At 46.6% G+C, this 16,899-nt stretch overlaps 1 protein-coding gene across 2 annotated transcripts in view; it reads left to right on the top strand.

Annotated features, from left to right (window-relative positions):
• Positions 1-3,476: 3,476 nt before the first annotated feature.
• Positions 3,477-16,899, top strand: part of TNKS2 (tankyrase 2) — a 53,072-nt gene continuing 39,649 nt past the window's right edge. For both annotated transcript variants that reach the window (XM_083149018.1, XM_083149017.1), the window contains exon 1: positions 3,477-4,066. In XM_083149018.1, the coding sequence (XP_083005144.1) occupies positions 3,865-4,066 (202 nt within the window). In that variant the 5' untranslated portion in view covers positions 3,477-3,864. The remainder of the gene's footprint in view (positions 4,067-16,899) is intronic.

The raw sequence follows: 16,899 nt of genomic DNA, 5'->3' as shown, positions 1-16,899 counted from the left end.
CTTGCAGGGGTGCCTTGGGTTGGTGGACCAGGATCAATTCATATTATGAATGGTCAATGTACCAGGCAAAACCAAACAGAAGCAAATCCTGTCCCTCACCAGATAACTGTGACATATAAACACAATGCACTTAATTGAATATTTTTTTCTGAATTTCTTGATAAGCATTTGGCCTAGGGGTGAAAATATTTTGATGCTCTAGGGTGCCGTGATTCAAAAAAGTTTGGGAACCACTGCAATAGATGACTGGTGCAATGATGATCTGTTTAAAGAACATTTGGTACTTGTTTCCTAGCATGGCGCCCATCGCATACCGTATTTAGTGGTATGCGATGCGATGCGATATTCACGTTAAATTAACAGGAGTGCTTGTACAATGAAATATCGCATAGCATCGCATGCCAGCAAATGCAATGCAATGCGAGTTTTAATTGTACAAGCACCCCCACTATCAATGCCAACCTGAAGTGTGGCGACGTCGGCTGTACACGTCCTCCGACCTTTTCATACCCCCACTATCCACGTCGGCGTGGAGTTGATTTTAGATAGTGTGGCGAGCCACCGAGCCCGAATCGTGGCGAGCGTAGCGAGCCCTGTGAGGAGCCGCGGAATACGACCCCAAAGCGTGGCGAGCGCACGCGGAATACATTTAAAGTAATCCGTGTCCCCTCGCCACGCTTCGGGCTCAGTGGTTCGCTGCGCTCACCACTCTATCTAAAATCAACTACACGCCGACGTGAATAGTGGGGGTATGAAAAGGTCGGAGGACGCGTACCGCCGCACTCGCCACACTTCGGGTTGGCGTTGATAGTGGGGGTGGTGTTGACATTGGGGTTGCATTTAACATTGTAAGCACCCATAAGGGTGCTTGTACAATTAAAAATTGCATTGCATGCCGCTATATTGCATGCGATGCGATGCGATTGCATAAGATGCACTGCGATCAAAATCGGGGGCGCCGAGCTAGGAAACAAGTACCGAACATTTATTTATTTATTTACAGTTTCTTATATAGCGCAGCAGATTCTGTTGCGCTTTACAATTGTAAACAGAGATAAAACAAACTGGGTAACAACAGACAGACTTGGAGGTAAGAGGACCCTGCTGCAAGCTTACAATCTATAGGGCATGAACACGATTATTTTATTCCTCCTATTATGTAGGAACAACAGCTCTGCTATTTTGGCATCTCCCAACATCATCTCTCATAAAACTATTTTGTAAAAACAGGAATCATTTTTTTAAATAAATATACAGCTCTGGAGCACAATCTTTGGAGTCACTACCATCATGTTATAAATACTTTTTTTCTGAACAGGCTGCTGACCAATTACCACCTCATCATCCTTGCGATTGCATTTGCCCCATTGATGGTGTAAGTGTTGATTTAATCCTTTTCAGACGAGTGGTACAGTAAGTTCTTGTAGATATTGGCAGGTATTCAATGCGACCGGCGAGGGGGTTAAACCGCGAGGATGGCAGAAAACCAGCCATCCTCGCTGTTTAACCCCCGCACCGTCTGCTCGCTCTATTCAACGTTCCGGGGGAATCCTCGCCGTCACAGGATGGTGAGAATTCCCAAACAGCGAGACCCACGGCTAGTGCAGAAAACTCGCTGTATTTAGCCGCGAGTCTCGCTGCTTCTGGAGCCGCATATGCCAATTCCCCCTCGCTCAAAAAATGGAGCGAGGGGGAATTGGCGTATGAGGGGGCTGCGTTGAATACTGACAGGGTGAGTGGTGACAGCGAGCAGGAAGTCCTGCTCGCTGTCGCCGCTCGGCCACAGCATTGAATACCTGCCATTGTATAACTTGTCTTTGAGATTTTTCTTGACTAACCAGACTGACTAACCAGATGAGCTCTTGCACACTGTCAGAGGGATCCCAGTAACCGGAGGTCCACACTGTAGAGATCACCCCCACATTCAGACCTTTTCAAGCACAGCAGGGGCAGTGGGGTGCTCAAACCTTCAGGGTAATCAGGATTACCCCCCCCCCCCCCACAACCTATAACCCTAACCATACCCTCACAGCCTATACCCCTAACCATACCCCCCCAGCACGCTTAGCCTAACCCTAACCATATCACCCCACAGCCTATAACCCTAACCTAACATTAACCATATAGCTCACATCCATTACCCCTAACCATATACCCCCCCCCCACACACAGTCTAACCCTAACCATATCACCCCACTGCCTATAACCCTAACCATACACGCATAAAGCCTAACCAAAACCATATCACCCCCCAGCCTATAACCCAACCATACACCCTCACTCACACAGCCTAACCCTCACCATACACACCCATAGTGCAGCTATTTACAGTGCCAGACGGGTACAGCTGCATCCCTCAGCCACCGGTTCATGACAGCCTGATTCAGACCTGATCGCTCATCTGCAAAGTTGCAGATGACTGCGAATAGATAGCCACCGCCCAGACATAAAATAGACCCACCCTGTGCAATGTATGAGTGAATTGCAAATGGATCGCTATTCACAATTCACCTGTAATTCAATACCCAATTCACGAATCATTGAATGATGTCTCAGTCTGTGCAAATATGAGTATCATTGACACGTCCACAACTCTGTGGCAGATACAGGCTGACTCAAGGCCGCCACTGATGTCACACCTGAAATTTGAAATCATTGATGGTTTATGGCCGATATCAAATTCTTTTGTCAACAATGGGGAGAACAAGATGGTTTCCCTCAATCGATGGCACAGCAAAACTAATGTTTTGTTTTTGTTCTTTTTGAAAGTGCCGGGCATGGAGCATAGCTCCACCCCCAACAACCCTGAAGCCTCCCCCCACATTCTAATTGGCCCATGTGCCAGTCAGTCGAAGAAAATGGATGACCATCGATAGGTAATACCAACGATGGTCATCCATCATATAGTTTATTATCAATTATTGATGGCTCGTTGCAGTATCACCATCAATGGCAATCATTGCTGTCAACTGCACCGATGGCTGTCCCTACCCTGAATCCGCCTGCGCACACCGGCGTTTTTCCTGACACTCCCAGAAAACGTCCAGTTACCAACCACAATCTTGTCCGTCAAATCCATATAGTATTTTTGTTTCTATTTTGGCTCACACTTGCACTTTACAATCTGTAGGCACAGTCATTTGACACTCGATAGGATTGCGAATTCACACAACAGCGATAAACTCTGAATCAGACCCTTAGTTCAGTTCAGTAGCTTCTGAGTTCTGAATCTTTCAGCTAAGAATGGGATAGAGGAGGAATTGTACAGCTCACAGCTAGTACATCCATGGATTTCTCCGTACAGCCTGGGACCGGCCATGGTAACACTGTGGCTGCTGTTGCTATGGAAAGGACTGTGCTTAGCTCAGCTGTGATTGTCCCTGAGCTTGAGCAGAGCTCCCAGTCACCAGGCCTGGAAGTGGGGGAGGAGGCTGCTCCGGGGACGCGCGCAGTGTGTCGGTATGTGTCACCGGGAGCGCGCACTGAGCTGCCTCCGACGAGTCACGTGACGACGTCAGCTTCATGCTGCTGCTGAGCCCCGGACCTTCAACCTAGCTCTACGGGAAGAAGCAACCGATCTCCTCCCGCGATACCGGACCGGGCCTCACACACCAGACTTTTCAGCAGAGGCGCCGCCCGGTATGGAGTGTCGGGAGCGGAGTGACAGCGGTGCGAGGGCCTGACCAGTAGATCAAGACGGCGTCGCGTGCGGACTGCCCCGGGGATGGGCTCCGGGTGACCCGCCAGGGCGGCGGAGGCAAGGGGGGCTCCGGCCTGGGAGCTCAGGCCCTGCACCGTACCCCGGGCGCGACGGCTCCACCTTCCTCCTCCCCCGTCCAGACAGGCAGGGACTGTTGGTGGAGGATGTCAGGCCGCCGCTGCGCCGGGGCCTCAGGTTCTGCTGCTGCCCATGGGGACGCGGCGGCGGCCGGGGAGCCGGCCCGGGAGATGTTTGAAGCTTGTCGGAACGGTGACGTGGACCGGGTGAGGAAACTAGTGACCGGCGAGAACGTGAACAGCAGAGACATCGCCGGCAGGAAATCCACCCCGCTGCACTTCGCCGCAGGTAACCGCCCGGGGGCGCTCTGAACATCCCCCATAGGGGAGATGGCTCAAGCTTCCTGAAAAGTGAAGTTGCCTATAGCAACCTGTCAGCGTCTACCTTTTAAAGCTGGCTGGTTGCTATGGGCAACTTCTCCACCTGGCCTCTTCTATACAGACTGCTTGATACATCTGAGACTTGGCCAACATAGGTCAGTCCTTTAGCAGATCCAATTGGGGTTAGACTCAGTCCTTGCAGAACCTGCCTCACCTGCCTCACATGCCACTCTGCCTAATTAAAGGGTCGATCCTATTAGTGCTGAAGGGTGCCAGTTGTCGTTCAGTTGCTATTTAAATGCTGAAAACAGCACCCGAATTAAGCCAATCTCGCACCCTTCTCTGGCCCGAATTCGCTTAAAATTGCTCGCACCTCTAAGCGAATTCCGTCCGTCGTAAAGTGCACCTGTTGCCATGATAGTTTTCAAAAGCGAATCATCCACACCTAATTTGATCTCCCCCTTAGACGGCTCTGATGCTCAATTAAAATCACTGTGTTTGGCTGCACTGGAGACAGTGTAGTTACTGTGGGTACTCTTTACCTAGAAGGGCGCCCGCGATTGGAATCGCGGGCGTCGGGGGTAAAAAATCGCGGGTACATTAAAAACGGGTGCCCGCGATGACCGCGATTTTCCCATAGGGATCAATGTTAAAAACGGTGATTGACCGCGATTTTAATGTTAAATGCCTCAATGCCCGCGTTTTGGCCATAGGAATCAATGTTAAATGGGCCACAGAGCCCTAATAGTCACCGTGAACTCTGAAATGGCCCCCACAATTGTTAACGCCACCCCACAATCAACGTGAACCTGAAGCGTGGCGAGCGCAGCGAGCCTGCGAGGGGCGGCGGTACGCGTCCTCCGACCTTTTCATGCCCTACTATCCACGTCGGCGTGGAGTTGAGAATAGAATAGTGTGGCGAGCGCAGCGAGCCCCCGAGCCCGAAGCGTGGCGAGCGCACGCGGATACCTTCACAGGTAAACGCGTCCCCTCGCGGGCTTCACAGGTGTCCGCTTTTCGCCACGGACACCTGTGAAGCCCGCGAGGGGACGCGTATAACTGTGAAGGTATCCGCGTCCCCTCGCGGGGCTCGCTGCGCTCGCCACGCTTCGGGCCTCGGTGGCTCGCTGCGCTCGCCACACTATTCTATTCTCAACTCCACGCCGTCGTGGATAGTAGGGCATAAAAAGGTCGGAGGACGCGTACCGCCGCCCCTCGCGGGCTCGCTGCGCTCGCCACGCTTCGGGTTCACGTTGATCGTGGGGTGGCGTTAACAATTGTGGGGGCCATTTCAGAGTTCACGGTGACTATTAGGGCTCTGTGGCACATTTAACATTGTTTCCTATGTAAAAATCGCGGGCATTGAGGCATTGAACACTAAAATCGGGTCCAATCTCATTTTTAACATTGGTCCCTATGGGAAATCGCGGGCATCGCGTCGCACCCGATTTTTAGTGCATTCGATGGTCGCGATGGGCGCCCTTCTAGGTAAAGAGTACCTTACTGTGTACCCCTTGTAATCTGTACCCCCTATAAGAACATCTCCAATGAATAGAGCGACAGCTTGTGTTCCTACTGCGGGAACCCCAGTGCCCATGCTCCAGGTGTTCTACAGTGCTTCCCGTCGTTATTTCAATGCCTGTGGGCAGAGACACTTTCTTCCACTTGGAATATCCAACATTAATGTCACTGGAGTTTCCGGAGGCAATAATAGCACAGTGTTATACATGTGAAGTCTAAACACTGCACCCTTACATAGGACTGTCCTCTACAGCCTGTCTCCAGAACAGGAGAAACTTGGCATACATGTAACTTATTTACAGTTCCAGGGCTTTTTTCTAATAAGCGAAAAAAAATGAATAGGATTTGTCCAGTACTATCTGAGTAGTCAATGTATTTTCCATGTGTTTAATCAGGGGAAAGAAACCCCCACACATTTGGCATCCTTGCATATCAGCTTAAAGTGCGTTGGGAGCTGTTTTGTCAGTGGCCTACAGTATGTACTGTATGTTGTTTTTGAGAAACATTTTTCTGAGTGGGATACCCAGATGACTAAATACGCAATGTACCCTATAGAGCAGGCTGGGCAACACCGGCCCTCCAGATGTTGAGGAACTACACATCCCAGCATGCCTTGCATCAGTTTCAGCATGGCCACATAGCAAAACTAATGCAAAGCATCCTGGGATGTGTAGTTCCTCAACATCTGGAGGGCCGGAATTGCCCAGCCCTGCTATAGAGGAATACTTTTGGGACAAGTTTTCTAGACTGAGTTTGTGGGTGTGTTTAATGATCTGGCAGTGATCAGTCTCTGCAACTGTAGATATTTGCTTTGGAATAAATACCCCATGAAAGGCTTTTTACAGTGTTTTATAGCCCAGTAAAGCGCACAGATGTTACATAAAAAAACATAGAATTTGATGGCTGATAACACTATATCAGATTTAGCTTTATTGGCCAGGTATACTTGCGTATACTAGGAATTTGTTTTCGGTTTGCTGTGCAGCAACCAGGTGGGTAGCAAGTAAACCGCATATAGTATAAACAGGTGGGGGAACATGTACAGTCATATAGAAAGTTATTCCGAGAGGACACAGTGTTAGATTATGTGCAAAGGGTTACGGCGCGACTAGACAGTGAGGAGTTCACGTGTCAACAGGTTGAGGAAAGAAACTTTTTAGGCTTCTGGTGGGAATAGCCCTGTAGCGCCTGCCTGATGGCAGCAGGTAAAACAAGCTATGCCCAGGATGTACTTTGTCCTTCACTATCTTCGTTGCCCGCTTTTTTGCTCTGGACAGGTACAGGTCCTGGACAAGAGGGAAGGTCTGTCCCGATTATCTTCTCTGCACTTCTGACTACCTTTTGGAGTCTGCATTTGTCTTTCTCGCTGGTGGAGCAGTACCAGACCAGTGTTGAGGAGCACAGTACAGACTCCACAATTGTGGAGTAGAAGATGAGCAGAAGCTTCTGTGGTATGTTGAGCTTCCTCAGTTGCCCATGGAAGAACAGCCTCTGCTGTGTTTTTGCAACAATAGTTTCAGTGTTGGGCCCCCATTTAAGGTCCCGGGAGATTGTGGTTCCTAGAAACTTGAAGGAGTCCACTAGCAACACCACACTGTCAGCCATTGTTAGCGGAGGAACACCAACAGCCTCCTTCCTAGAGTGGGTTGAGCTCTAGATGGTTGCTGCTGCACCACTGGGCCAATCGATCCACTTCTTGTCTGTAGTCCTTGATAAGACCAATGACTGTAGTGTCATCAGCAAATTTGATTATCCTTTCTGATTGTGCCTCTGAGGTGCAGTCGTTGGTGTTCAGGGAGAAGAGCAGGGGTGAGAATACACAGCGCTGGCTGACGTACTAAACCCTGAAAAGTGATAAACAACCAGCCATCCAGCCCCTTCTACCCCTTTCACACCTTGGAAATGGTACTCCATGGCTCAATCACAGATCTGGCAGCATGTGAGCTCAAACGTCTTTCATGTCAGTTGTAATGGAGTGCAACTACATATAGGTGGCTTGAACAGGTGTAAACGCAAGTGTTCCAGAGGGGAGTAAAGGGATAATGGATCAAGGTGTTGTTAGTGTGTCTTAAGGTCCTCATTCATCGGTCTGACCTTGGACGAGGGACAAGTCAGACTTCCCTTCAGCTCGCTGGGAGGGTTATATACGATTTGGCACTTGATATGCCATTTTTACATGCGATTTATCACATAAAAAGAACTTCTGGGGAGCTGCTGGCTGGGAGGAGCTTTGAAAACTGCCATTCAAAAGAAAGGGGGTCGTGGTCTTCAATATTTTGAATTGGAATTTTCTAATTTCAAGCCCACCCGTCGCTACCATAGCGGGGGGGGGGGGGTCAGTGTGTTTATCAAAGGCGCAGAGTGGGGAGGATGTTTCTCCGCTCTGCAGGTTGTACACTATGGATCAGATGCAATATATTGTGGGTGCTACCCACAATGGGCGGTATTCAATGAGGCTGATTCGCCAGGTTTTTATGGCGAATTTTTGACTAAAACGGTGAATCACCCTATTCAATGACCAGATGGCGAATACATTTCAAGGTTTTTTTCGCCATGATTCACCGAGTAGCAATCGCTATCTTTTTATGGTGAAGTGGAATGTGAACCTTTAAAATAAAGTGTTTTGTTTTTTAAAATTGGTGTAAAAAAATCAGGAATTTTATTCTGTAGAGGGGCATGCTATTTTTATTCATGTGCTTTAAGCACATGAATATATATTTAATTTAAAAAAAGAGAGCCTGCCTCCCCCCCACAAACATTCTGGGGCAGGCAGGGAGACTTGGAGCGTCCGCCGCAGGAGCTCAAATTCGCCAGTCAGGGGCAGCGAGCCCCTGACTCATTGAATACTGGAGCCGGCGAGGCTCCGGAACGCGGCGGGCAGTGGTGAATGTGCAGCGAATCCTAAACAGGATTTGCTGCACGTCGTCAGTATTCTCATTGAATACTGCCCAATGTGTCACTGTTGCATACATACGATTCCACAGAACATATGTGCTGCACATATGATCTGTGGGATCCGATGCACATGGGAACAGATGAAAACCGGTCAAATCGGACCTGTGTATGGGAGGCCTTTACAATGATCCCACATTTTGGTTGGCAAGCAATCTATGGTGGGTGAGCACTAATTATTTCTTATTTATGACTTCTAAGAACCATGGTACCTTTTATTGTTTTGAAAGATTGTATTTGTGGTACTTGTTTCCTAGCACGGCGCCAATGATATTAAGTTGTATGACATCGCATCGCATGCCATATGCCCGCATGCAATGCGATTTTAAATTGTATAAGCCCCTATATGATTTTTAATTGTATAAGCACCCTAATGGGTGCTTACAATGTTGAATGCACCCCCACTATCAACGCCAACCCGAAGCGTGGCGAGCGCAGCGGTACGCGTCCTCCGACCTTTTCATACCCCCCACTATCCACGTCGGCGTGGAGTTGATTTTATATAGTGTGGCGAGCGCACACGTATTACTTTACATGTATTCTTGCCACGCTTCGGACTCGGTATAAAAAGTCAACTCCACACCGACGTGGATAGTGGGGGTATGAATAGGTCGGAGGACGCGTACCGCCGCCCCTCCCAGGCTCACCACTCTTTGGGTTGGCGTTGATAATGGGGGTGGCGTTGGGGGTGCATTTAACATAGTAAGCACCCATTACGGTGCTTATACAGTTAATTATCTTATAGGGGGCACATTTAACATTGAAAATACCCATTAGGGTGCTTATACAATTTTAAATCGTATACCATTGTATATGGCATACAATGCGATGGTATACAATTTAAAATTGTATAACATCGGCTGCCATCACGTAACATCGCATACCATCGTATGCCTTATGGTCTGCGATGCGATGGGTGCCGTGCTAGGATACAAGTACCGTATTTGTTTATTAAAATTTAATGGTTAGATAATTATATATTTGTGCAATTGAAAAAGGTTCCCCTATTTGCATAACCACATCTTAGCATGTCACTTCCCTGAAACATGCCATTGTTTCCCAGACAGATTGTCCCCCTTTTGCTATGTGTGGATTAAGCTAGTACTATTACTGCTTTATGCACCCGTTATTTTTATTTTCTTCCGTGTATTTTGAGCCTCTTGCTTTTTTGCTAGTTATCACTGAAATCCTGTGCCATAAATGTAAATACGGTACTTGTTTCCTAGCACGGTGCCCATCTCATCGTATACCTTTACACTAAATACGGTATGCGATTTGATATTGTACAATAAAATATCACATTGTATGCCATATGATGCAATCGTATACGATTTTTGATTGTACAAGCACCCATAGTCAATGCCACCCCCAGTATCAACGGCAACCCGAAGCGTGGCGATTGCAGCGGTACGCGTCCTCCCCACTATCCACGTCGGCGTGGAGTTGACTTTAGATAGTGTGGCGAGCGCAGCGAGCCACTGAGCCCGAAGCGTGGCGAGCGCACGCGGAATACGAGCCCGAAGCGTGGCGAGCGCACAGAGAATACGAGCCCAAAGCGTGGCGAGCGCACGTGGAATACGAGAAGACACTATCTAAAATCAACTCCACGCCGACATGGATAGTGGGGGTATGAAAAGGTTAGAGGACGCGTACCGCTCGCCATGCTTCGGGTTGTCGTTGATAGTGGGGGTGGCGTTGCCAATGGAGGTGCATTTAACATTAAAAGCACCCATTAGGGTGCTTGAACAATTAAAAATCTGATCGCATCGCATGCCGCTATATTGCATGCGGTTGTATAAGATGTAATACAATCAAAATCGGGGGCGCCGTGCTAGGAAACCACTACCGTAAATATATATATTTTTATATATTTATATTTTTTTTGTCTTCAAAACTTCAATTTGTTGAATTCCATTGTACACAAGGCACTATATGTAGTAAAACCTAAATAGTAGTTAATGATGAGTGCTATATTGCCTCTAGTGAGTTTTTTCCCCTTTAGTTTGCACTTCCTACAATGGCTGTCAATGGTGATGGATTAGCCCCCAGTAGGAAATGGGATAGTCATAGTGCCTCTCAGTGGGGTGTTTATAGCAGAGCCTGTACTCTGCATGGCTGCAGTGACTCGGCTCTAAGCAATGGTTATGTGGTGTTTAATGTTCTCTATAAAACAATGGAAATTCATTTAGGAAAATAACTGAATCCCACTTGGGTTTATCTGCTGCTGATTTCAAAAGGCATTTATTACTCCTTAGCTTGCCATAGTTTAGGACTTGATGATTTGTGTGTGACTGAAAGATTATTAACATGGTCAATTACCTACCAATGTTTATGACTTGCAGTAAAAATACTATGGACGTACTTTCTAATGGGCTTTGTCCACTAATACTGCTTTTATACCAAATAGCCGGTTTTCACCCGGGATTTTGGACCCGAGTGCGACGATTATAGTATAAAACATAGAGTGACTCATGGTAGACAGTCATATGGGCGACCACTAATGGTCGACAGGGTCTAAAGGTGGACATGATCTTGCAGCCTGAGAAGGATCCTGTGCTAGATACACTCTCTGAGTGGTTCTGCTTGTGGGAGACAAAGTTATACCCCTTTTACACCAAAACGTCGGGTCGCACCCGGCTTTTTTAGACCCAGGTTCAAGCCGGGTGCGACCCGGCGTTTTAGTGCAATTTACACCGGGCGGACAGCCCGGCCCGCATCCTCCCCTCCCGGTGCTTGGAGATGACAGGATGATGTCATCTCCAAGCGCCAATCACCGCCGCCGCCAGACCGGAACGCTGCTGGGGGCAGCCCAGCACTAAGGTAAGCTGCTGGGCTGCCCCCAGTCACCGCGCGCACTCCCCCGCCGTCGCACAGGAGGTGAATGGATGCCGCACACAGGCATCCGTTCACCTCCCTCCCCCGCCGCCGCTGCTGTCTGCAGGGTATAGCAGACAGCAGCGCCGGCTGTCGGTGTCAGGCTGACAACCCGTCCAACCTGCGGACGCTGCGGTCCGCAGGTTGGACGTTCCCCATTCATGTAAATGGGAGCCAGGTCATCCGACCCGGCGTTCCCATTTACACCGCCCTCTACCCAGGTCCTAGCCGTGTTCTACCCAGGTCAGGACCTGGGTAGAAGTCCCGTGTAAAGGGACACGGCGTTAGGGATTTACACCGCCGAAGATCCGGGTCTGACCCGCCACTGACCCGGATTTTTCGGCAGTGTAAAAGGGGTATTATTGTAGTCCCCTTCCGGACTTGCTTATGTTTATCTGCAGCTTTTTATTCAAATTGATTAGTCACAAATGAAGGATGTCTAAAAGGCACTTCAGCCTGTTTTAATCAAAAGTTGGTATATCTGTAGTGGATTGAAATAACCCGATCCCTTTATAACAACGTTTAGAACATTACCCCTGAGGAAGTCGAAACGGGTTGGGTGTTTGTCATAATTGGAGTACAGCAGAAGGAAAACAAACAAATGAAAAACATTTTGGGGGAAATTTACTAAAGGAAATTTGTAAAAAAATAGGTGTATTTGTATCCAGAAATACACTTATTTTTGACATTTACTATCCCAAAAATACGGCAATTCTTATTGATAGCGCATCAATACAACTACGAATTGCCATATTTTCGGGATAGTAAATGTCAAAAATAAGTGTATTTCTGGATACAAATACACCTATTTTTTTACAAATTTCCTTTAGTAAATTTCCCCCTTTATTGCATTTTTTACTTTTTTTATTAAATTTGTCAAATAACATACAGCCTGTAATTATTGCAGTCACTTGAACTCTATGGTGGCGGTTTGAAATATTAGCGCACTCCTTCTCTCGTTCTATCCATTCCATTTTTCCCCATTATAGAGTTGCTGCTCCTACATTTATTAGCGCATTTAAAGGTTTTTTTCTGTGTCTTATGATCTGAAGGTCAACAGACAAAATGTTGACATGGAATAAAGGTCAACATGCGTTTTTAATGTTTTTAGGGTGTCTATGTTGACATAGTTCGACATGGACACTGTCTAAGTGTACCGCATCACCTCGCATGGCTCGCTGCACTTGCCATGCTTTGGGCTCGGTGCCTCACTACGCTCGGCACACTATTTTAGTCTCCGTCCATGCCCTAGTGGATGGTAGGGCATGAAATACCACCTGTCGGCACATGTCGGCTGAAAATTTTGTAAAAAAACATGCATATTTCCCATTACTACAGTGTGTATAAATGTATAGTGCAAGCATTCAGCGCACTGTCCCTATGTTTAGTTTGACTGGCTCCTACATTTTCATCCTGGCTTCTAGATTTGAAAGAAATTTGTCGAGCCAATATTTCAGGTTGCTGCGCATTCATGTGCAATAACCCCAGATATTTAGGCCAGTGTGAAAGCAGTATTAACAGTAAAATTGGAATTAATAAATTGTATTTCTTTTAACGTTACAATTTTCAAGATTTTAGTGCCCACTTGCCTTATATAGAGTTGCACTTTTACGTGTATGTGTGTATGCTTTTTAGATACTTGTTTCCTAGCATGGCGCCACCGATTTTAATTGTATGCAATTGGGTTGCAAAAATCGGGCCCATTGCATGCAATGCGATTGACCCAACCGACCCGATTTTTTACATTGGAACCAATGTTAAATGGTCCCTGAGATCCCATTTTACATTGGCCCCAATGTTAAATGCCCCCCCAGACCCCATTTTTCATTCTATGCCCCCCATTGTTAACGTCACGATCAATGTGAACCCGAAGCGGGGCGAGCGCAGCGGTACGCGTCCTCCGACCTTTTCATACCTCGACTATCCACGTCGGCGTGGAGTTGATTTTATATAGAGCCCGAAGCGTGGCGAGCGGACGCGCATTACTTCACAGGTATTACGTGTCCCCTCGCTGGGCTCGCTGCGCTCGCCACACTATATCAAATCCCCGCCGACGTGGAAAGTGGGGGTATGAAAAAGTCGGAGGACGCGTACCGCTGCGCTCGCCACGCTTCGGGTTGGCATTCATCGTGGGGTGGCGTTAACAATGGAGGGGGCGGGGCATTTAACATAGAAATTACCCATCAGGGTGGGTATACAATCAAAAATTGGGTATGGGGGGCCATTTTACATTGGTTCCTATGTAAAATCGGGTCCATCGCATTGGTTGCCATTATAATGGCATAGAATGGACCCGATTTTACATAGGAATTTAACATTAAATACAATGCAAGATCGGGTCGGTCGCATCGCATGCCATTATAATGGCATGCGATGGACCCGATTTGACATTTGTCGGGAAACCTAAAAAAAACAGCTAGAAATCGGGTTGGTCAGGTCCGATCGCATATCTTAAGTTAAGGTATGCGATGGGACCTGATGGGCGCTGTGCTAGGAAACAAGTACCGCTTTTTATAAACCTCAGTTTAGATCTGCAGGGCCAGAGATGTGAGCGCCACAAAATCAGTAACAGTGAGGTTTTCCGTAGAACACATATATTTGTTCATTGTTCCTCGATTTTTCTGGCCATGTAATTCCCACAAGAGTCAGCTTCACAGACCTTTCCAATATGTTATTTTGATATACTGTACTGTAATTAAGTATCCTGAAACAACTGTATCATAAGCCAAGCTCCCCAATGAAGAGAGACCAAAACAGCAGCAGTTTTCAGACAGTCATTGCAATTGCGGGAGATAAGTATATTTCTGTTTAAAATACGATCCTATTGCACAACACCAGAGGAATGTGATCCTTATGTTTACCATTAACTGCAATTGCAGTGACAAGCTTCCTTACACAGCCACACCCTCTGATAGGGGGTTTTGCCCTGCCTTACAAAGACAAAGGGGTTACCTTTACATATAGATAAGGATATGGTCACAAAAGAGCACAGGCACCTAGCTCTGATTTCCAACCTTGTCCACTCAGGCCTATTTCAATCAATGATGTGGGCTCTTGCATAATCTGCATTACTAGTTCTCCTATTTGTGTAGCTCTGCTGCTACTTGTTCTCCTCTTCTGTTGCACAGTATGGTTTGAGTTACATTTTTCTTCCAGCTTTTCTTTTTGTCCTTTCCTCTGAATTCTTAAGAATCTTTTGAGAAGTCTCCATGTCTTCTGCTAGAGGAATCCCATCAGGCACTAATGTAATCGGGACGTAGGAGTTCCCTTGTGTTTGTTAAAGCTTGATAATAACTTTCTCCAGACTCCCAACAACTATTTCTGCAGCTTTCTTTAGGGAATGTAGAAATGTTAAAGCCAGGGATTGTGCACTGTATTCATTACAGGATGCATCAAACCCACATATTTTCCTTGCAGCCTCGGTTACCAAAGTACACTAGGCTGAATGCACTGCAGCAATTATACACTCGGCATCTAATAAGTCATTCACAGCAAGCTAAACCGCCAGCTCTATCCGCTTGTGAGCCCAAGTATGACTGTTGTGCCTTATGTTTAAGTGGAGAATATTCTCTTTAGATTCATTGCTGTCTAATGTTAATGGAAGAAACTTGCTGTCTATCTCTGTTCTTTTTGTTTGGACCCTTGTTTTAATTTTAGAAAGGTTTCCAAAAGTTGTTTTTACAGACCATTCCATATACTATATGCAAATAATCATTTACCAGGGCCAGCAGATCCCCCTTGAGCCGCCTGGGACTTTCCCAGGTGGTAGGATCGCATGCGTATCGCATGTGGTCCTTTGACATGTGATGTATCGCATGCAACCTCATTCCCCGCTGCCGGGAGCGGGTCCAAGACGGAGGTCGGACGTGCAGCAGGTCCGAACTTCGATCTGATGCACACGGGACCAGGCATCGGATCAGATGCCAAACACATCCGAATTGGCCACTTTTTACCCAATTTCTCGGCCCGATCTATCGGAATCGGGTGGAAAGTGGTCAAATCGGAGTAGTGTGTGGCCAGCTTGAAGCTGCGTAGACACAATGTAATTTTGGCTATGGCCGATTGGGACTATATGACTTCCCTTGCGCTCCCAAGAGCCCAGAACCATATTACCTTGACTATATACCCTTGAGATTTTGACGTGTGGCTATATATATATATATATATATATATATATATATATATATATATATATATATATATATATATATATATATATATATATATATATATATATATATATATATATATATATATATATATATATATATATATAATGTCTGTATCCTCGGCACTCTGTTCCACTGCTGCGGTTACCGCTCCTGGTGCCCTCCTGTGGGGGGAACAGCTTTCCACCACTAATGTAAGGGACAAACGAGGCGGCACTTAGAAGGCTTTGTCAAACAACTTTTAGTGAGAAAAAGCGTGCACGCTTTTTCTCACTAAAAGTTGTTTGACAAAGCCTTCTGAGTGCTGCCTCGTTTGTCCCTTATATATATATATATATATATATACAAGCTAGATCGTCAAAATGACTTTGCCTGTTCAGTCTATTTATCCATGTGGTAGGACCTCACATGGCCATGTATCGGTAGCACAGGCAGGGAAAAACTGAGATTTTGACAGATTTTTCATACAATTTTGGCTATTTGGTCAAAATATGATTGAACTAGCATAGTAAGTTAGGCAAAAATCGCAGAGTGTTTAGGAGGCTTGTGATACCGATGCACAGTCCAGCTATATCTGTATCTCAAGGTCATCGGGGGTGGGTTCTGGGCTGGCGATGAGAGAATCTCCCAGCACCATCTTTCCATTGCAGTGAACGGGTCCCGGGTCAATACCCATTAACAATACCCCACTACCTGGGTCAGGACCAGGATAGGATTCCTTGGAAAATGTACCCCCCTTTTTTTTTTTATAATGCGCCATTTACATTGAGGCTGAACCGGGTCCTCGAGGCAAAAACAGATTAGTGCAAAAGGGGTTATAAGCAGGCAAGTCTATTTTGACTGTCATCTGTAGAATGTATTTGGCCTAGGGCAAGATAGTCAAAATCGCAAGTGCATTTAGCCAAAATTGCATAGTCAAAATCGTCCATTATCCGGAATAGCATTGTGTGTACATACCTTTAACCCTAACAGTGTTTCTAAAACAGAATACTATTGGCTGCTTCCATTTTATTTGCATGTTTCCTTGTGTAGTGTGATGAGAGCTCGCTGTGTGTTTTCCTGACCAGATGCAGACAAGGGTCTTTTGTCCTATTTCCATTTTCCTTCATGGTCTTGCTGCTACTTGTCACTGTTGTGATTACGTAACTACTTTGGTCCCTCATGAAAGCCAGATAGCTATTTACTGTGTGGAGCTGCGGGTGTTTCTCACACTGGTAACTGATCATTACTATCCTGATAATATTACAGCAGCTCTTATTGACCCTAAAGGCAAAAAAGAATGGCC

This window comes from Crinia signifera, chromosome 6 (assembly GCF_055691185.1).
Source record: "Crinia signifera chromosome 6, ASM5569118v1, whole genome shotgun sequence".
NCBI lineage: Eukaryota > Metazoa > Chordata > Amphibia > Anura > Myobatrachidae > Crinia > Crinia signifera.
Note: the sequence above shows the minus strand (reverse complement) of the source record. Positions and strands in the feature narration are given on the sequence as shown.